Source organism: Salmo trutta, unplaced genomic scaffold, assembly GCF_901001165.1.
Source record: "Salmo trutta unplaced genomic scaffold, fSalTru1.1, whole genome shotgun sequence".
Classification (NCBI taxonomy): Eukaryota; Metazoa; Chordata; class Actinopteri; order Salmoniformes; family Salmonidae; genus Salmo; species Salmo trutta.
The window spans coordinates 815,904-837,695 of record NW_021822211.1 but is presented as its reverse complement, the minus strand read 5'-3'; the positions used below and the strand labels follow the sequence as shown (position 1 = coordinate 837,695).

The 21,792-nt window shown below is 42.2% G+C and overlaps 1 protein-coding gene, 1 long non-coding RNA gene and 1 pseudogene across 3 annotated transcripts in view; 2 read left to right on the top strand and 1 right to left on the bottom strand.

The window, feature by feature from the left end:
- LOC115181026 (uncharacterized) lies at window positions 1-1,733 on the top strand. The gene is made up of 2 exons (XR_003873235.1): window positions 1-513; window positions 818-1,733. It is a non-coding gene; the product is annotated as an uncharacterized LOC115181026 (long non-coding RNA).
- Window positions 1,734-2,944: 1,211 nt separating this feature from the next.
- Window positions 2,945-19,452, top strand: LOC115181025 (NACHT, LRR and PYD domains-containing protein 12-like; annotated as a pseudogene).
- Window positions 19,453-21,792, bottom strand: part of tmem245 (transmembrane protein 245) — a 48,332-nt gene continuing 45,992 nt past the window's right edge. For both annotated transcript variants that reach the window (XM_029743145.1, XM_029743146.1), the window contains one exon: window positions 19,453-21,792. This exon is cut by the window's right edge and continues 24 nt beyond it. In XM_029743145.1, coding sequence (XP_029599005.1) covers window positions 21,573-21,792 — 220 coding nt within the window. In that variant the 3' untranslated portion in view covers window positions 19,453-21,572.

Sequence of the window (21,792 nt, the reverse complement as noted above, 5' to 3'; positions counted from 1 at the left end):
GCCACGCAGTCGTGGGTAAACAGGGAGTACAGGAGTGTTCACATGTTCATCAACAACAATGTGAATCTGATGGCTATAAAGGGAACTAGCACTAGAAGAAAATATTTACCTGCTACAATCCTTCACAACAGTGCAGTGGACAAGGCCTTGTAGAGTTAGAATGGACACCTGGACTTCTGGACACTGCTTCCTTCTGGGCCTTTCACTGGATTCCAACCACTTTCTCCAACGTGGCCTTTTGAAACAGACCAATAATGAAACACTTGAGTAAATCAAGGAGAAGATAAGAGAGAATCCCTCCAGAGCGGTGCATCAATCTTTTCTACTGTCTGAGTTGAATGACCATTCACTAGTAGAGGAGATCCAAAGCTACGTGAGCTCAGGAAGTCTCTCTAAAGAAGAACTTCACTGACATTTAATCACTGTCTGTTCTCCAAGTGTACAACATGACTCTGAGTGCTGGTTAATATCAGCACTGAAGAAATAGAAGTCTTGAGAAGATCAACACCTGAGGTAATAATTGAATAGTTTTTTGTTGCTCCTTGCTTTAGCAAGCTTGACATGGAGAAATGTTGTAGAAACAATTGAGCCGACATATGCAACGTTTACAGTGAATGTAGTCTCCGCAAATGCCGAAAATTGACTTTAAATTTCAATCTCGCTGCTCTTCCGTGATGCAGATTTAATCTAGGCCCAAAAGTTTCCCATTTGAACACATTTTGGTAACAGGAGCAAGACATCACAATGAAATCTAAATTGAACCATGAAAAAACTATAATTACAATAATAACAATGTTGATGTATTTTGTTTCATCAGATGCCTGGGAGCTCACACCAGACTTCAACACCATACATCCAGCGCTCTTTCTGACAGAAGGAAACAGAAAGGTGGTGTACATAACAGACAAATGGACTGACTATCCTGAGCACCCAGAGAGGTTTAACCAGTGGTCTCAGATGCGGTGTAGAGAGCCTCTTTCTGGGCGCTGCTACTGGGAGGCAGAGTGGGAGGGTTATGGGGCTTTTGCAGAGTTGGCATATAACGGACTCCCAAGAAATGGAGGGACTAATGACTGTGTGATTGGCTACAGAGAGTTGTCCAGTAGTCTGCACTGCACTCATGAGTCTTATGGTGCCTATCATCATGTAAACAACATATCCATACCTGGCCCTTCCTCCCGATCCCACAGAGGAGGATTGTACCTGGACTGGCCGGCTGGCACTTTGTCCTTCTACAGTGTCTCCTCTGACACACTGACCCACCTGCACACCTTCCACACCACCTTCAACGAGCCTCTCTATGCTGTGCTGTGGCCCTGGCCTGACTCAGCTGTCACCCTGTGTGGTTGTGAAGTCTTCAGTGGAATAACTCTCCTACTTTCCTGACGGCACACCGGTGTGACATTATGGGACATTTCTCACTGTCAATAAATTGTGTAAATGACTTCCTGGGGTCATGGGAGACATGTTGTGGAACATGGAGGGACACAGCCCATCTTTAGGCCTCTAAATGAGGGAATATGTTTTTTCCTGGGTATGTTTTGTGTAAATTGTCTTGGAGAATGCTGCAGAAAGAATGTCCATTTTTTGTATGTTGTGGTTTTGGTATAATTTTATTGTGGTTTGTATGCTGTGATTTGTACAGTATGTTTAGTGTTGGCCCATCTGTTTGTATTTCCGGTAGTCCAGGTCTAATAATCGAACTATCAATTGATTTAACGTTCATGAATTGATTCATGCTTCCAAGTTTCCATTTTTTTCTATCTCTCTCGATTTCGTCTCGTGCCTAACAACACCCGTGCCAATATATCCTATAAATCACGGCTTCTCTATCACTTAAATCTCCGGGTCTCGTCTTCACAAAGCTCTTCAGAACCTCCTTAGTTACAATGGGACCTTATCCTGCTGTGTTAGTGTTATTTATTCAATCTTCATGAGCGTCCCGTAATGGACATACTCAATCACATTACCCGTTCAAGTCAAAGTAACAGCGTTAAACAGATCTATCTCTCTCTCTGTGCTCAGTGGTATTCACACACAGTGGTGTGTCTGTGCACCGGTATGCTGATAAGCAAGTCATGTATGTATTGGTGGTAATATGTATCCTCTGTTACGATCATGAGTCATTTGATTTCCCAGCAGGTGCAGGTGTGTCTCTCTGTGACCTTAAAACAGAAATGGATAAACCAGTCAATTGAAAGAGCACAATCTAGTAAAAAGTAATATGGCACCAGTTGGACTTTGAGGCTGTCGTATGAGGTGTGTCGGGAGTGGTAGAACAGAGTTACTACATTACCTGAGAGAGTTTGAGGCTGTCGTATGAGGTGTGTCGGGAGTGGTAGAACAGAGTTACTACATTACCTGAGAGAGTTTGAGGCTGTCATATGAGGTGCGTTGGGAGTGGTAGAACAGAGTTACTACATTACCTGAGAGAGTTTGAGGCTGTCGTATGAGGTGTGTCGGGAGTGGTAGAACAGAGTTACTACATTACCTGAGAGAGTTTGAGGCTGTCATATGAGGTGCGTTGGGAGTGGTAGAACAAAGTTACTACATTACCTGAGAGAGTTTGAGGCTGTCGTATGAGGTGTGTCGGGAGTGGTAGAACAAAGTTACTACATTACCTGAGAGAGTTTGAGGCTGTCATATGAGGTGCGTTGGGAGTGGTAGAACAGAGTTACTACATTACCTGAGAGAGTTTGAGGCTGTCAAATGAGGTGCGTCGGGAGTGGTAGAACAGAGTTACTACATTACCTGAGAGAGTTTGAGGCTGTCGTATGAGGTGCGTCGGGAGTGGTAGAACAGAGTTACTACATTACCTGAGAGAGTTTGAGGCTGTCGTATGAGGTGCGTTGGGAGTGGTAGAACAGAGTTACTACATTACCTGAGAGAGTTTGAGGCTGTCATATGAGGTGCGTTGGGAGTGGTAGAACAGTTACTACATTACCTGAGAGAGTTTGAGGCTGTCGTATGAGGTGCGTCGGGAGTGGTAGAACAAAGTTACTACATTACCTGAGAGAGTTTGAGGCTGTCGTATGAGGTGCGTCGGGAGTGGTAGAACAAAGTTACTACATTACCTGAGAGAGTTTGAGGCTGTCATATGAGGTACGTTGGGAGTGGTAGAACAGAGTTACTACATTACCTGAGAGAGTTTGAGTCTGTCATATGAGGTGCGTTGGGAGTGGTAGAACAGAGTTACTACATTACCTGAGAGTTTGAGGCTGTCTTATGAGGTACGTTGGGAGTGGTAGAACAGAGTTACTACATTACCTGAGAGTTTGAGTCTGTCATATGAGGTGCGTTGGGAGTGGTAGAACAGAGTTACTACATTACCTGAGAGTTTGAGGCTGTCATATGAGGTGCGTTGGGAGTGGTAGAACAGAGTTACTACATTACCTGAGAGAGTTTGAGGCTGTCATATAAGGTGCGTTGGGAGTGGTAGAACAAAGTTACTACATTACCTGAGAGAGTTTGAGGCTGTCATATGAGGTACGTTGGGAGTGGTAGAACAGAGTTACTACATTACCTGAGAGAGTTTGAGTCTGTCATATGAGGTGCGTTGGGAGTGGTAGAACAGAGTTACTACATTACCTGAGAGTTTGAGGCTGTCATATGAGGTGCGTTGGGAGTGGTAGAACAGAGTTACTACATTACCTGAGAGTTTGAGTCTGTCATATGAGGTGCGTTGGGAGTGGTAGAACAGAGTTACTACATTACCTGAGAGAGTTTGAGTCTGTCATATGAGGTGCGTTGGGAGTGGTAGAACAGAGTTACTACATTACCTGAGAGTTTGAGGCTGTCATATGAGGTGCGTTGGGAGTGGTAGAACAGAGTTACTACATTACCTGAGAGAGTTTGAGGCTGTCATATAAGGTGCGTTGGGAGTGGTAGAACAAAGTTACTACATTACCTGAGAGAGTTTGAGGCTGTCATATGAGGTGCGTTGGGAGTGGTAGAACAAAGTTACTACATTACCTGAGAGAGTTTGAGGCTGTCATATGAGGTGCGTTGGGAGTGGTAGAACAAAGTTACTACATTACCTGAGAGAGTTTGAGGCTGTCATATGAGGTGCGTTGGGAGTGGTAGAACAGAACGGAGAGAGGAAAGGAACTGACTGAGGTAAGAACTGCAGCCTGTATTTATTTTGAAATACATCCAATAGATAATGATGTTCATGGAACACAATTGTACTGTACTTTTGTGAGGCTACATGGGTGTAAAAACTCAGCTAGCCTACTGTGTGTTTGGAGGACAATTCAAAACAACTACAGGTGGTTGACAGATGCCACATCCGGATACTCCTCTAATTTCTCTAAAAATCTGACATCTCTATTCCTTCCCCAGTGAGAGAGAAGTGCCTCTAAAATGAGCCTCTCTGGGGAGAGTGAGGAGGGGGACACTGCCTCTAAAACCAATGGTTTTGAGGAACCGGACAATGACAATGAAGCTAAAAGGTAAGAAACATCCCATCATTCTTAGGATCATGTATGAAAATGCCCAGTTGACCACTATTTTGATTACCATGGCTAGAAGAAGAGATCTCAGTGACTTTGAAAGAGGGGTCTCAAAGGAGCTTAGGGGGTTTAAAGGGTGTGTGTGTGTAACAGTCTTCTTCTTCATCTGACGATATGTTAAAATCACTGTCAGAAAAGGTGGACCAATACGCAGCGGGTTGCGTGCTCATCATTTTAATTTATTAAATGAATGTGAACACGTGAAAACAAGAAAACAACGAACGACTAGTGACAGTTTCACAGGCTATACATTCACTCGCAGTGCGAAATACAACTACCCACGAAACACAAAGACAAACACACCCTACTATATAGGACTCCCAATCAAAGGCAACTCAACACACCTGCCTTCAATTGAGAGTCCAACCCCAATAAACTAGACATAGAAACACAGACATAGACCAGTGACAAACCCCATAAACATACATCAACTACCCTCTGCCACGTCCCGACCAAACTACAATAACCAAATATACTCTATACTGGTCAGGACGTGACAGTGTGTTTGTGTGTTTTTTACTGACATTGCAGTCATGCATCTTGTATACTATAGTGTCAACATATTTTACTTTTTAGTGATGTATAATAATTCAGACATTGTAGAAAACAGCATTGATTAGGAGAGTGGTGTGTTGTGTTGAAGCCCAATCCAACAGGAGAGACCAGTCTCACCTGTACCCAGCTGTCTGTCCATGAAGAATGACAAGTCTATGGGTCATCCAATAGAGTTCAGAAAAGGAACCATTTCCACTGAACAAAGGTATAAATCAGGGACGTAATGGATGTGAATGTAGTTGACAAACACCTTTATATTTTGTAAATAGCGGAATGCACCAATAGACCTAGAATTACACTAATTTTGTGTTTACGTTTCTTGTCTCCGGCTTCAGATTTTACCCACCTTATTACATCACCATACAGATGCCTCATGCTTACCCCCTATTGGGTCGTTCCAAAAGAATTCAATCACTTTCTGACTGCACCCCTTTAGATTTGAATGAAACCTTCCCAACGTGTTTGCCCGTAGAAGAAGTGGTCAGAAAGTGACTTTTTGAACCTGAATGCCAAAACATTCGCCATCCTACCATGAGACATCCATGTCTTCATCAATAAAAAAATATAAAATATTGACTTTGATATCATTTGAAAGCCTACAAACAAGGTTATGAAACTATTTTATAATTTCTTTAAAAATATATATACCATTTTTTTAACCTTTAACGGAAATGATCTGAAAAAGCCTGAACTGATTTTTCACATATGTTGTAGCTTAGACCCTATTTTACATTGTCTGAGGTGTTTATGTTGTGCCCAGCATCAGTTGAGACACAGCATTCTCTAGAATACAAGGGTGGGTGTCATTTCAATCATAGAAACAGAAATCATAGAATGGGCCTATACTTTCAGAAAGATGGCCGCCAGTCCACCCACGTCGAATGTCAACTTGAATGGGAATGTCTATTCTATATATTTCTATGAGTTCAATAGGTTTCCTATGATTGACAGTTTAATATAAAACAATGGATACTCAAGTCAACATGCTCTGATGTGTGGACCTCCAACCATCTTTGTGGTACGGTTTGAAAGTACAAATGTTTGTTCATTTATCAGCCAAAATATGACACCCATTCTGTATTTAAGAAGAGAATGCTGTGTCTCAACTGATGGTGGGTACTACACAACCACCTCTGATAATGTACAATAGGGTCTAAGCTACAACATACACTCAGTGACCAGTTTACACCCCGTTCACGAAAATGGTTGTCTCATACAGACAGTGAGTCACGTGGCTGTGGCTTGCTATATAAAGCAGGCAGACGGGCATTGAGGCTTTCAGTTACTGTTCGATTGAACATTAGAATGGGCAAAACGAGTGACCTAAGTGACTTTGAGCGTGGAGTGATCGTTGGTGCCAGTCACGCCGGTTCCAGTATCTCTGAAACGGCCGGCCTCCTGGGCTTTTCACGCACAACAGTGTCTACGGTTTACCGAGAATGTAGCGACAAACAAAAAACATCCAGTCAGCGTCAGTCCTGTGGGCGAAAACAGCTCGTTGATGAGAGGTTGAAGGAGAATGGCAAGAATCGTGCAAGCTAACAGGCAGGCCACAAACAGGCAAATAACGGCGCAGTACAACAGTGGTGTGCAGAATGGCATTGTCACGTCCTGACCATAGTGAGTGGTTATTTTCTATGGTGGAGTAGGTCAGGGCGTGACAGGGGGTGTTTGTCTGTTTTTGTATGTCTATGTTCAGTTTCTAGTTTTGCATTTCTATGTTGGTGTTGTTTGGCATGACCTCCAATTAGAGGCAGCAGGTTGTCGTTGTCTGTAATTGGAGGTCCTATTTCAGTTGATGTTTGTTTCACATGTGTTTGTGGGTGATTATTCGTTGTGAGTGTATCTAACAGCTGTGACAGGCATCTCGGAACTCACAACTCGTTGGTCCTTGTCACGGATAGACTATTGCAGCAGACCACCACACCGGGTTCCACTCCTATCAGCTAAAAACAGGAAGAAGCAGCACCAGTGGGCACGCGATCACCAACACTGGACAATTGAGGAGTGGAAAAACATTGCCTGGTCCAATGAATTCCATCTCCTTTTGCGATGGCAGAGTCAGGATTTGGCGTAAGCAGCATGAGTCCATGGGCCCATCCTGCCTGGTGTCAATGGTACAGGCTGGTGGCGGAGGAGTAATGGTGTAGGGAATGTTTTCCTGGCACACGTTAGGTCCCTTGATACCAATTGAGCTATGTTTCCATGCCCCGAAGAATTCGGGCTGTTCTGGAGGCAAAGGGGGGTCCGACGAGGTACTAGATTGGTGTATCTAATAAACTGGCCACTGAGTGTATATGAGCATGAACATAATCTAAGTTTATGTGTTTTTAGATAATTGATGTGCAAGGCCCAGGTTGGAATAATATTGTGAAAATGATGATAATGCGATTTTTAGTGTAAGAGCTGTTTGAAAAGCATTTGGTCAGAGGGAGTTTTGGCCTTCCATGGGGTAAATTAGTTAATTGACCAATAAGAAAGACGCTTCCAAACCTCTGCCAAGAACAGCTAATTTTCAGTTTTCCCCTCCCACCCAAACCACTCCTACACAGCCCTAGCTACATTCTTGCTTGAGAAATTGCTCTTTGCTAAGAAGCTATTTTTGTTTCTTTTGCACCATTTTAATTGAAAACAATCACTGTAAGGTATGTATTTGTTACCCAGAAATGATTTGATATTGGGATAAAAACGGCTGCATTGGAACTTTAAATGTACAAAAATGATAAAATAGTTTGACAACCCTGTTTGTAAGCTTTCAAATGATATCAAACACAACATTTTATATTTTTCAGTGATAAAGACATGGATGTCTCATGGTAAGGTGGGGTAATGCTAAATGAATGTTTTGGCATTCAGGTCCAAAAAGTCCCTTTCTGACCACTTCTACAAGGGGCAAACTTGTATGGAAGGTTTCATTCAAATCAAAAGGGGTGCAGTCAGAAAGTGATTGAAATCATGTGGAATGACCCTATTACCACCAGTACTGATATGCTGCAAGTCTTGTCCTTATGTGCTTCTGATAGTGTCCAGCAGGAGAGACCAGTCCGGGACCCAGCTGTGTGTCCCTAAAGAGTGACAAGTCTATGGGTCATCCAATAGAGTTCAGTAAGGATAAGCAAAGGTGAGAGTTTATGGGGATAGTTGTGTGGGTTAAGTGTATGCGTGTTATTATACATGCCTGCAATGCACTTGGAGTGAAATATTGGGTAGCTACTCATAGATTATCCATTCTGAACCTGGGAAATAACAACTGCATTTTAATCAATCACATTAAACATATTTTCTGCTTTTACTGACTTATCAGCCTTTGCAAAGGTTAGAAGAAGTCAAAAACACATGATCAAGTCATTGATCAATACATATATATTTTTTACATATCTCAGTTTCCTTTTTGCTTTTCTCTATGTCTATTTCAGATTCCGGAATAATCCGTGTCTGACTATCAGTTTGGGGAAGCTGCTCTGAAAATATAGTTGACCAAACTACCAATGACTTCACACTGGAAGAAGTGAAGCAACACTAAAGATACCTCCTTTAAGAAAACGGTGCTTAAGTTAACTAAAGTTACTTTGAAAAGTAGTTCACTATATCCAAACTGAAATGTCATAGACGACAAATTGCAAGAACAGATCACTTTGGGATCATATGTTAACAGAATGTGTAATTTAGCCTATTAAACACACAAACTATGTTTCAAGTGAGAATTGGGCAGGTCTGATGCCAAACAATAAAGGAAATTATTGCCTACTTTTTTGTTTTTTTGCAAACAAATAGTAGTGCAGTTCCACTAGCTAGCCTCAAGGTAAAAAACGTAATGAACTACTGAAAACACAACCTAGATTTGGATTGAGTTCAACTACCACCAAGCTGCTGCAAAATGTAGTTAAATTACTAGTTGAACTACATATAGTCCACTACTCCTCAACACTGCTGACTATATATTGAAGTGCTCTGGTGACTTCTGACAGGGTCCAGCAGGAGACTCCAGACTCATCTGGACCCAGCGGTGTATCCTTCAAAAGTGACAAGTCAATGGGTCATCCACCTGAGTTCAGCCAGGAAGACGTTTCTACTGATCAAAGGTTAGAGTTTATGAGTCTGAGTAACTCAGCAGACCACACCCTTGCTCTCTGTTCCTCTAAGATCTCCAGTCTTCTGTTATGTTATATTCTGTTTACTTCCCAGTGTCCAGTCTCCCCAGAGTCATCAAATGGACCTGTCCTCCATATTGAAGGTAAGCTGACTCTTGCCACATTTTATCCAATCAAAAACTACATGTGAAAAATATAGCTGGGAGCAGCAATGAACAGGGTTTAAAGGATGACAGAAAGGACACAAGATCAGTTGGATAACAAAGCAAGCACTTTGTGTAAATTACTTAAATCTCAGTTGATATACTCCACATTAGTGTTCCAAAATACTTCAATAAACTCTCACAGCTGTAATACGCTGACTACGCAAGCAGCAGGACTTCCGGTTTTTCATTTTACAGAATAAAATCTCCACTTTTCACTACATTTGGTAGCAAAATGTGATTATACAGATATACTAATCACAATATTTCACATTGTTTGTCTGCATTATTTAAATCTAACATTCATTTGAATAAGACAAAGTCCACTTGATCAAGAATTATTGCTCTAGTATCCTATGGTGCCACTGGTGTCAATGCCATTTATAGTGCCACCAACTAGTCTGGTGCAGCCATCTAAGGATGCGGTGAATTTATATTCACACAGCTTCTAAGGACATATACTGTACATAAGGTTTACATACCAAATGGCCCCATGTCCATCGGTTCAGTTCTTATAGCCCTAGTAGCCAACTAATAGGCAGTTGTTGCCCATGATGGAATCATCTAACCCACTGGCTCCTGAAGCTCCCAAGTCTAGAAGTAGTCTAGCTAATGTGTTATCTAGCTAGCATCGCAAAGCAGCATTTCGCTAGCTACCTATAAGAAAATGGCAGATATGACTCAAACATGGTCCTGTTTTATTAATTGCTGATCAATGGACTGTTAGCAAGCCCTCCTCTGCAACATTGTTATTGGGGCACAGGAATGTTAGATTTGCCTTAAAATGTTAAGTTAATTGTCACTGAAGTTGGTGGTTACTACTGGTTTCAGTTCCAAGGTGAGAGAAACTGTCCTCCACATTGTGTTTTGGTAAGGGCTCGGAGTGATGCCACGCACCTGTAGTACCCCTTTTCCTAACCAGGGTGAATTCTGGTTGTCAGGGGTCTAAAGGGGTGGTCTGGGCCATCTAACTAAAATTAAATAACCCCAGGTGTGTTCTCATTCCCTATTCAACTACTCTTAGTATAGCCTGACCCGTTATCTGACCACTACAAGAAAATGTACACCAAGCAATGTCTCAGCTGAGAATTTGTATGAATAATATGTAGGAATAAGAAAAACGTATCTTATACCGTCTGGCCTTCATAGGAGGATCCAAAGTTTAATGACCAATAAAATGAACAAGATATGGTCACTTGCAATAAAATGATTCACTCAACCAATAACCAAAGCTGTTGATTCTCCGGAGGACCTTGAACAGCCCCACAAACCAGGGGCTCAGCTTCTTACAGGGCAGGCAGAGTGGGAGGTTCCTGGTGGAGAGCCAGACACGATCACCAGGATAGAACACGGGAGCCTCAATGTGGTGGTGATCCGCCTATTCCCTCTGGTGGCAGACGGCTCACTGGAGCCTCACTTGGGCATCGTTCCAAACCTCATCTGCGTGCCTGAACTCGTCTACCGCAGGAGCTTCGGTCTGGCTCGGAGTCCATGGCGCCAGGCCTGGCTGATAACCCAGAACACACTGCAAGGGAGTGGGGTGAGGGGCAATGGAGGCGCCGGAACTCCAGGAGAGTGGGGTGAGGGGCAATGGAGGCGCCGGAACTCCAGGAGAGTGGGGTGAGGGGCAATGGAGGCGCCGGAACTCCAGGAGAAGGTTGTCCAGGTTGATGGCCATCGCTATGAGCGTGTCCTGTGAAAGGTTGTCGTCCTGGCATGCCAACTCCTTCTGGACCTCCTCGCGCAGTCCTCTTCGGAATAAGGTGCGCAGCACCGGCTCATCCCATCCCCTGGAGGCTGCCACAGTCTGGAAGGTGAGGGCATATTCTGCAGCGGTCTGGGCACCCTGCCGGAGTTAGAGTAGTCGCTCACCTCCCTCTCTGCTTTCCGGTGGATGGTCGAAGACCACCCTGAACAGAGCCATGAACCCCTCGTAGGAACCCAGCTCCTCCTCTCCTGTCCTTGCTCCCAGACGACCGTAGACCACTCCAACGCCCGCCCAGTTAGTAGGGAAATGTCCATGGCAAGCCTGCGTTGCCAAGATTGTGCAAAGCTGTTATCAAGGCAAAGGGTTTGAAGAATCTAAAATATTAAATATATTTTGTTTTGATTTAACACTTTTTTTGGTTACTACATGATTCCATATGTGTTATTTCATAGTTTTGATGTCTTCACTATTATTCTACAATGTAGAAAATAGTAAAAATAAAGATAAACCCTGGAAAGGGTAGGTGTGTCCAAACTTTTGACCAGGACTGTAAGTTAAGATATGTACCATGGGCCTGCATCACTTATAGGCCAATCGGTGCCATTCTTTTTGACTGAGTTCCTCATGGCGCCTACTTTCTGTGTGACATATTAGAAAACAAGTTATCAATCTATGCTTGAGTTGTTTGACCAAAAATATTCTAAGACTAACAATAGGTTTCATCCCTAATAAAACTAGCAGCACTGAGGTCCTTGAAGCCTGGGTTTGAATACTCCCTGGCAAATCAAAACTTATAACAACAGCTTGGAAAGGCCCATATCATATACCTTTTTTTAAATGATTGTTTCAACAGTTGGTCGAAGCCAACATTATCACTTTTATGAAGAGTGAATTGAAGAGGTTTGAGAGGCTTCTGAGTCCAGACTCTGAGAGTCAGGGAGAAGATGAGGAAGTGGTGGACGGTGAAGATGAGAAGAAGCAGAGGAGTGCCAGAGAGGCGGCTCTAAAGATCACGCTGCACGTCCTGATGAACATGGATCAGAAGGAGCTCGCTGACACACTGGAGAAAAGTAAGTGCTCTGTGCTTTAATCTTCAATGCCTCATGGGTCATTCTTGAATTGCAGGGGCATTTGTGTCCCTTGTCTTTTCAACCATGAAAACACTTTAAAATGACAAATAGGTACGCATCATACATGTTTTTATTGGTATTGAACTGTTTATCCATTGTAAAACTTAATGCAAGTCCTTTATACTGCAAAACTTTGTTTATGCATTGTTTAAAGTACTTGGGGCAAGCAAATTGGCTTCCCCCAGTATTGATGAGTAGAGTTGTAGTGACATGTTTTGGGGATTTAGAGATATCTATTATTTTGAATGCTAGTGTCATGTCCTGACCAGTAGAGGGAGTATTTGTTATTGTAGTTTGGTCAGGACGTGGCAGAGGGTATTTTTTTATGTGGTCCGGGGGTTGTGTGTATTGTAGAGGGGTGTTTTATTTATGTGTTCCAGGGTTTTGGGTGTATGTTCTGGTTATTGGTATTCTAGGGTTTTCTGGTTTGTGTATTTCTTTGTTGTCTGTGTGGCTCTCGATCAGGAAGAGCTGTACTTCGTTGTTCCTGATTGAGAGTCATATATAAGGAGCTTGTTTTCACCTGGGGTTTTGTGGGTAGTTGTCTTTTGCACTGCTAGTTATAGCCTGTAAAACTGTCGTCTGCCGTTTTTTGTTTTTCATGGTCTCTTTATTTAATAAATATAAAGATGAGCATCCACATTCCCGCTGCATTTTGGTCATCAATACACAACGACACCCGTGACAGCTAGAAAGTAAACAAAAGCATTTAACATATTGTATAGATCAATTAAAATCACTCATTACGAAGATATACAAGGACCTTGAGCATTCCAGTGGCAAACCGTTATCGGGGGAGGAGTCTATATTAAAGAAAATTCTTAGCTAATCACACCCTTTTAGTAGGTCATACATTTGAGGATTCCATAGATCATTTGTTGTCTAAATACAGTGTCATTGGTGTTACTCAATTTAAATGAAGGGAAATTACATTGAGCTAAATAAGTAATCCTATCACTTTAGTAAATAATTTTTTTAAGGGTACATTACCTTATTTTAGCATCTGTGGCCTCCATTTGAGAAAATTCTCAATTACCAAAAATGTGTAATTTGTGTTACTACTCCTACTGGTGGCACAATGTTATCATGATAGAACAATTATTCAAAGTCATTAAGCTGACATATTAGTTGATTTAGAATGGGAAGATGTTTTAAATCTAGAAACATTATTTATTCATTTTCTGAAATGCCATGCACAAATGCACCAGCATTTGAAGAATGACCCCCGTGTATGCCCAGAGAGAAATGTCACGGAGAATTTCTGTAAATACACTCTCCCTAATCTACATGCCTATATTTAATTGATCTTCTTTGAGCTATTCTGTTTGCAAAAGCACACAGTGTATAAGAGAGGCCTATACGGTTGTTTGCTTGAAAGTATACACTGTAATACATAGCTGCTTGAAACCCTGAATGTGTCTGTAGTAACATGTCAACATTAATGATATCTAAATTGTCAGGTCTTTTGGGTGACCTTACTGTGTGCCAACTTAGACTCAAGTCCAACATGAAGAGGAGGTGTGTGCGTGTCTTTGAGGGAATAGCAAAACAGGGAAACCCAACCCTTCTCAATAAGATCTACACAGAGCTCGACATCACAGAGGGTGGAAGTGGACAGGTCAATAAGGAACATGAAGTGAGACAGATTGAGACGGCATCTAGACGAGCGTCAACACAATCAAGTACAACGACATCTATAAACCCTTACCTGGACAAAACAAATGTATCAGAACAGTGCTGACAAAGGGAGTTGCTGGCATTGGAAAAACGGTCTCCGTGCAGAAGTTCATTCTAGACTGGGCTGAAGAAAAAGCAAATCATGATGTCCACTTGATATTTTCACTCCCTTTTCGGGAGCTGAATCTGATGAAGAAAAAACACAGCTTGGTTGAACTTCTCAATCACTTCTTCATAGAAACCAAAGAATCAGGGATAACAGACTTTGAAAAGTACAAAGTTCTGTTTGTCTTTGATGGTCTGGATGAGTGTCCACTTCCTCTAGACTTTCAGAATAATGAGAGCTGTTGTGATGTCACAGAGCCAACTTCAGTGGATGTCCTACTGACAAACCTCATCAAGGGAAATCTGCTTCCCTCTTCTCTCCTCTGGATCACCTCTCGACCTGCAGCAGCCAATCAGATCCTTCCTGAATGTGTTGACCATGTGACAGAAGTACGAGGGTTTAACGACCCACAGAAAGAAGAGTACTTCAGGAAGAAAATCAGTGATGTGAACCTGGCCAACAGAATCATAAAGCATTTGAAGTCTTCAAGGAGCATTTACATCATGTGCCACATACCAGTCTTCAGTTGGATTTCAGCCACAGTTCTCGAGGAAATGTTGCGTGAAGCAGAAAGCGGAGATTTGCCCAAGACTCTGACTCAAATGTATACACAATTCCTGGTGTTTCAGACCAAACAGAGGGGTCAGAAGTACCTTGGAGATCTTGCATTGGATCATTATTGGAATAAAACTACCATCCTAGCACTGGGAAAACTGGCTTTTCAGCAGCTGGAAAAGGGCAATCTGATCTTCTATGAGGAAGACCTTTGAGAGTGTGGCATTGATATCACAGAAGCATCAGTGTACTCAGGAGTGTGCACAGAGATCTTTGTAGAGGAGTTTGGGCTGCACCAGGAGAAGGTCTACTGCTTTGTGCACCTGAGCATTCAAGAGTTTCTGGCAGCTTTATACGTGTTTCTCACATTCAACAATGACACTGTAAATGTAATGTCTGAACAAAAAACAACCAGGAAACCTCAGACAGCCAAAGACACAGCTGTAACAATCCTCTATAAGAGTGCAGTGGACAAGGCCTTACAGAGTGAGAATGGACATCTGGACCTGTTCCTCCGCTTCTTTCTCGGCCTCTCACTGGAGTCCAATCAGACTCTTCTTCGAGGCCTACTGACACAGACAGGAAGCAGTTCAGAGACCAATGAGAAAACAGTCAGATACATCAAAGAGAATATCAGGGAGAATTCCTCTCCAGAGAGATGCATCAATATGTTCCACTGTCTGAATGAGCTAAATGACCATTCACTAGTAGAGGAGATCCAAAGCTACATGAGCTCAGGAAGTCTCTCTAAAGAAGAGCTCTCTCCTACACAGTGGTCAGCTCTTCTCTTTGTGTTGCTGACCTCAGAAGAGGAGCTGGATGTGTTTGACCTGAAGAAGTACATCAGATCAGATGAAGTGAGGCTGCTTCCAGTGGTCAAGGCTTCCAGAACAGCTCTGTAAGTACTTTAAATTCAAACTTTCATCATCAGACAGAACACTAATATAAACAAAGATATGGGTTGATTTCTTAACACATAGTGGTATTTTTTCTTCTTAAGGCTGAATGGATGTAACCTCACAGAGAAATGCTGTGAGTCGTTGGCCTCAGTTCTCAGCTCAGACTCCTCACACCTGAGAGAGCTGGACCTGAGTGACAATGACCTGCAGGATTCAGGAATGGAGCTGCTCTCTGCTGGACTGAAGAACGCACGCTGTCCACTGGAGAAACTCAAGTAAACAGTAAATCCCGAAATCGGGTCAAATTGTATGAAATAAAGTTTCAAGAGCTGTTCATAAAGTTTATGATGACCCCATATGAATTTCAATCACTCTTACTTTCTCTTCAGGCTGAAGCAATGTAACATCAAAAAACAGTAAAGCATTGGCTTCAGTTTTCTGCTCAAACTCAAGTCTGATAGAGCTGGACCTGAGTGACAATGACCTGCAGGATTCAGGAGTGATACAACTCTCTGTTGGACTGGGGAATCCAAGTTGTAAACTAAAGATACTTAGGTTAGTCTTTCACACTGTGTTTATTATCTAACCCTACTGTTGACCCTACCCTAACCGTACCCCGTACAGTTAATATTCTGAGATTATGTACACGTACTTTCTCAAAAAATGATAATATTGTCATGACGTTGGCCTGTGGGTAAGGTTTATGACCCCCCCATAAATACCTTTCTCCCTTCCCTCTCTCTCTGACTCTACTGAAGGACTCTTGAATAGCCTTTGTTAAACATAGAGAGTCTGGGAACATCAAACAAGTGGGGGGAAAGGAACCATATTTCGGTAATAGAATCAGTTGAAAATATGCGTTGGTACTTAATGTATATGATGTCTGTTCGGTTGTCATCTGAGACATAATGACTGATGACAGGATGACATAAACTGTATCTGGGAAAGTCTACACATTCTAGTTATCAGATTCACATGGAATTGTTGTGCAAATTAAATGTTTGAATATGAAACTATTTGTGATAAGATTAAATGTAAGTTTAGCTTCCAAATGAGAGAATTGGGTGTTCATAAGGATAGAGCCCTGTTCAATCAGTGGCCCGCCCCTGTGAAGAGACATGGGTTATAAACTATGAAACACACCCTTCTCTCCCTCCACTATATAAGCCCTTGACAAAAATGTAACCTGTTCCGAGGACGATAGGACGACGGTCCATACGTTAAAAAGGACTAACATGTCAACTACAGAACTAAGCCAACCTCAGCGTGAGCTTTGGTTGTGAATGGTATGAACTTTGAACTCTTATTCACTAAAGAAGTGAGACATCCTAGCCGTTGAGTTAGCAACAGCAGCTGTAAACGTGGGCTAGGAAAGGACGGACGACGTATCCAGTCTAACACACAACGAAGATACTACAACGTATATAATTTACCACCAGAGACATTCTTCCGAGGACAGGAAGATCTCTGTTGGCCAACACGGCCAGCATCTACAACCAACCTACGGAAGCGCAGCTCAGAGTAAATATTTATTGCATTTTCCTTTTCCAAATGGGCGGTAATTTAGAATGCATAAGATACTGTATTTACGATTGCACAGCTTCTCCCTTTGTTCCTCAGTCTTCCCGCTCTTTCATTCAAGCCCAACCCCCTCTCGTTGTGTAACAAGCCATCATACAGGTTCCGTCCACCAGAGAAGTTTTCTGTATGACATAATTTGCATTCTGTGTATATGTAATTCTGTGTGATTAGTTAGGTATTTAGTAAATAAATAATTAAACCCAATTTTGTATTACTGATTCAACTTGTTAGCCAGGGTTCGTGAAGATAACCAAGAATTTACAACTTTCAGATGAGACTGAAATAAGGTGACGATTAATATTGACTGCTATTGATGTAAAATATTACTAGGTCTTTCAGAGTTTATTCGGAAGATAACAGCTCTATAAACACTCTTTCGTGGTGCCCCGACTTTCTAGTTAATTACATTTACATGATAAGCTCAATCAGGTAATATTAATTACAGAGAAAGGATTTTATAGAATAGCATGTCATATCACTTAATCCGGCATAGCCAAAGACACGACAATATTATACTAAATATTCCAGACTAATCTGGTAGACTTATTTATTGGACATGTAGATGACATGAGTGTATATTTCTCTGAGAGTGAGATGTCTCTTTCTGCAGGCTGTCATTCTGTGGAGTCACAGAGGAAGGTTGTGCTTTTCTAGCTTCAGCTGTCAGCTCAAATCCCTCCCACCTGAGAGAGTTGGACCTGAGCTACAATAACCCTGGAGACTCAGGGAAACTGCTTTCTTCTCTACTGGAGGATCCACACTATAAACTGCAGACACTCAGGTAAAAACATTAACATTGGTTATTATTTCCCATAAAAAAAACAAGTCCTTGATTCTAACTGTCTGTTTGTTTTTGCTGTTCTTCCAGTGTGGACCATGATTCAGAGTGCTGGTTAAAATCAGCACTGAGAAAATGTAAGTCTCAATACCATTCGGAATCAGAGTAAAATTACTGTTGTTTAATGTTTCCCATGGATAACATTTATTTGGAATATACGAGATTATACTTGTTACCAATACTATATGATCTAAATAAACTTGAAATAAAAGTACACAACGATGCCAAACTATTCTCTTGATGTGTTATGTATCATCAGATGCCTGTGAGCTCACACCAGACCTCACCACCATACACCCTGAACTGTACCTGACTCAGGGGAACAGGAAGGTGGTGCATGACTCCAAAGGACATCAGAAAAACTATCCTGAGCACCCAGAGAGGTTTGACCAGTGGACTCAGATGCTGTGTAGAGAGCCTCTTTCTGGGCGCTGCTACTGGGAGGCAGAGTGGGAGGGTTATGGGGCTTATGTAGGGCTGACATATAGAAGACTTGTTAGGAAAGGAGGGAATAATGACTGTGTGATTGGCTACAATGACATGTCCTGGAGTTTGTACTGCAATGACAAGTCCTATGATGCCTTTCATAACATAAAGAGCACCCCCATCCTTTTACCGTCCTCCAGCTCCCGCAGAGTAGGAGTGTATCTGTATTGGCAAGGTGCTACCCTGTCCTTCTACAGTGTTTCCTCTGACACACTGACCCACCTGCACACATTCCACGCCACATTCACTGAGCCACTTTATGTGGTGCTATGGCCTTGGCTTGACTCAGCTATTACCCTGTGCAGAGTAAGACAGTTCTGAGTCCTCAGGCAAGCCACCTCCTCCTCCAGCACACATATTCTAGTCCTGTTTATACCTGGAGCTATAACATAGCTTAGTCCTGATCTTGTCCACATTCAGATTGTGCCCACATTTTTAGACAGTTGTAGACAATCAAAAAACACATGATCTGATTGTGATCAGATCTTCCTTCCCACCTCCGGAGGCAGTCAGGCACCCATTGTGTCTGAATATCTTTACAAGTGTAGATGGATCTGGACAGTAAAACCATTTAAATCATCATCATCCCACCCTCTCAATCAGCCCCCCCTTTCGAAGGCCCTCGGATCAATCCCCCCCAAAATGTTTTTATAAATAACCTAATGAACTCAGTCGGGTTCTCAACTTACTGTCGAATAGTAGAATACAAAAGAGGCAATTTCAAAATAATTTGCATACAAGGGACGAGGAAATATGGTCCTAATGCCGACACAGTGGACGGATGAGACACATTTTAATACCATGTGTAGATGCAGATCTGACAAAGTGGGCACAATCTGAAAGTGGACAAGGACTTGTTGGAACATGGACACAGCCTGACTTCAGGACTCTAAATCAGTGGGAGTCATTTTTTCCCTCTGTGTTTTTAGTGTAAATAGCCTTAAGAAATGCTGCAGGAAAAATATAAATGTTTAGTAATTTGTAATTGTTATTATGTTATTGTGGTTTGTACATCTGTTTGTCTTTCTGCCCTTTGAAATGTGTTATCCAACATGTTAATGTATGGTGTGAGTAGCCTTATTAGAAAACAAAATAGAATCGATCTATAAGTGCATTGCTTCATGTTTTTATTTAACATGTTTATCTCTCTGGGGATCAATTCCAGTGTACTCTGCAGAGTGGGTTCATGTCCCCGTCCCCTCTCTGTAGTGTTCTGGAACTTGTTTAGACAACGACTTCAACATCAACTGTTAGCCTGTAATGATCAGTCTGAAAATGAACGAGTTGTTATTGTTGATCAACACCAGGAGGACGCCATCTTAGTTCAAACAGTCATGTTTATTGCCTCAGTGCATTTCCAGTAGAAAACACCGCAACAGTGTTTTCCAGAGTCAGGTGACGTCAGTGTGAGGTGAGGGAAGTGAGCCAACAGTAGGACTCCAACCGTCTGAGGATAAATAACCAGTCCTCCCAACCTCAGACAGCTAACGCTTTGGCCACATAAGATGATTTCGTGCTTCACATACAGAGTACTCAATCAGAATACATACCTGTACATCGTTCATTTGGTGTAAACAGTTACATTTATAATGTGAAAGTTCATCCTTCTCCCATAAATGTGGAGTGAATGTGTGTGTGTGTGTGTGTGTGTGTGTGTGTGTGTGTGTGTGTGTGTGTGTGTGTGTGTGTGTGTGTGTGTGTGTGTGTGTGTGTGTGTGTGTGTATACTTGTGTGTTTAATCTGGGGTATGTGATAGATTATAATAGGATGTAGTTAGTACAGGCCAGGACCCACTGCCTTATTACCGTGATATGTAACAACTACAGCGCCTTTAGATTACATTCACCTTACAGCAGCACTGACATCAACCTGTGTGTGTGTGTGTGTGTGTGTGTGTGTGTGTGTGTGTGTGTGTGTGTGTGTGTGTGTGTGTGTTAGAGAGCAAAACATAAACTTGAGCTGAAAACTAATCTGTTTTTAAATGTAAAAACATCAACACAGGAAGTTCCACCTCTCAGCACAGGAAGTGCCTGCATACAGTACTCATCGCCATGCCAACAGAACTCCCAAGCATGACAATGCATCATATAACATGTAACCATAGAGATAATAAAACAGTATTATATTAATGATAACAGTAAAGATGATAAAAACCAAAAGCGCTAAATGTTAATTTTGGTGGCATCTGGAGGGTACCAGTGTGTACAGGCTCTAGTTCCCTTAATAAATCCTTCATTACTTGAATCAGATGTGTTAATGCTGGGCTGGAACTAAACCCTGCCCATCCAGTAGCTCTCCAGGACCAGGGTTAGTTCATTGACTCAGTGTTCCATTGCTCCGTTGCAGCTTACAACGTGCGACCCATTCTGAACTTTAACCTTCACACAAGTGCCAGGTAGAGGGGGCAGAAGGATTGGGGGAGGGGGGAGTAAGTTACATCCCACTTTAGGCAGGTGTGTAGATTTGGTACTGGGGGGTCTTATACGTGTACATAGAATGGGTAGAACAGACCCATGTTCTAAAATCCACATGTTCCATCCCTTATTGCGGCACAATAAACTTTACCATTGCTGAATGTGTGGAACACTGAAAGAGGCACCGCATTCAGCGAGATGTGATAAGCATCAATTAAACATTAAATATTAAATATGGTATCATACATTCAATATTAAATATGGTATCATATATTCAATATTAAATATGGTATCATACATTCAATATAAATATGGTATCATACATTCAATATTAAATATGGTATCATATATTCAATATTAAATATGGTATCATACATTCAATATTAAATATGGTATCATACATTCAATATTAAATATGGTATCATACATTCAATATTAAATATGGTATCATACATTCAATATTAAATATGGTATCATATATTCAATATTAAATATGGTATCATACATTCAATATTAAATATGGTGTGCCCAGTATACATATTGTGGACCATTGATTTGATATGTAATGTAAATCTTTTCTATGGTCTTATATGTGTTGGGGGAGGGGAGGGTCTCTCCTCCATGGTCTGAAAAGTAGCTTTATCAGGCTGATGGCATCGTGGGTAACCTCCCCTCACACCCTGCCACTCCGCCTGGGAGACCCCATAGAGCTCGGAAGGAGCACGAGGGAGGAAAGGGTGCTTCTCCCAGGTAATCAGCCTATAAGAAGCCAAGGGACAGGCACCCAGCCAATGAGAAACCAGGAGACACTCCACCTCTCACTCGCTCATCCTCTTCAGCACCGAGGGAGTGGTGTCCATGAAGGACCTGGCAGGGTGTAGTGGCCAGGTAGACTGTACAGGGGTGGGCTGGGCAGAGTTGGGGCTCATCAGCATGGCACTGTAGATGTTGGAGGCTACCACCAGGATACAGAGCAGGATAGGACCGATGATCGCCCCCTCCAGACCCAGATAGTATGCTCCTCCTGCCACTGCTAGA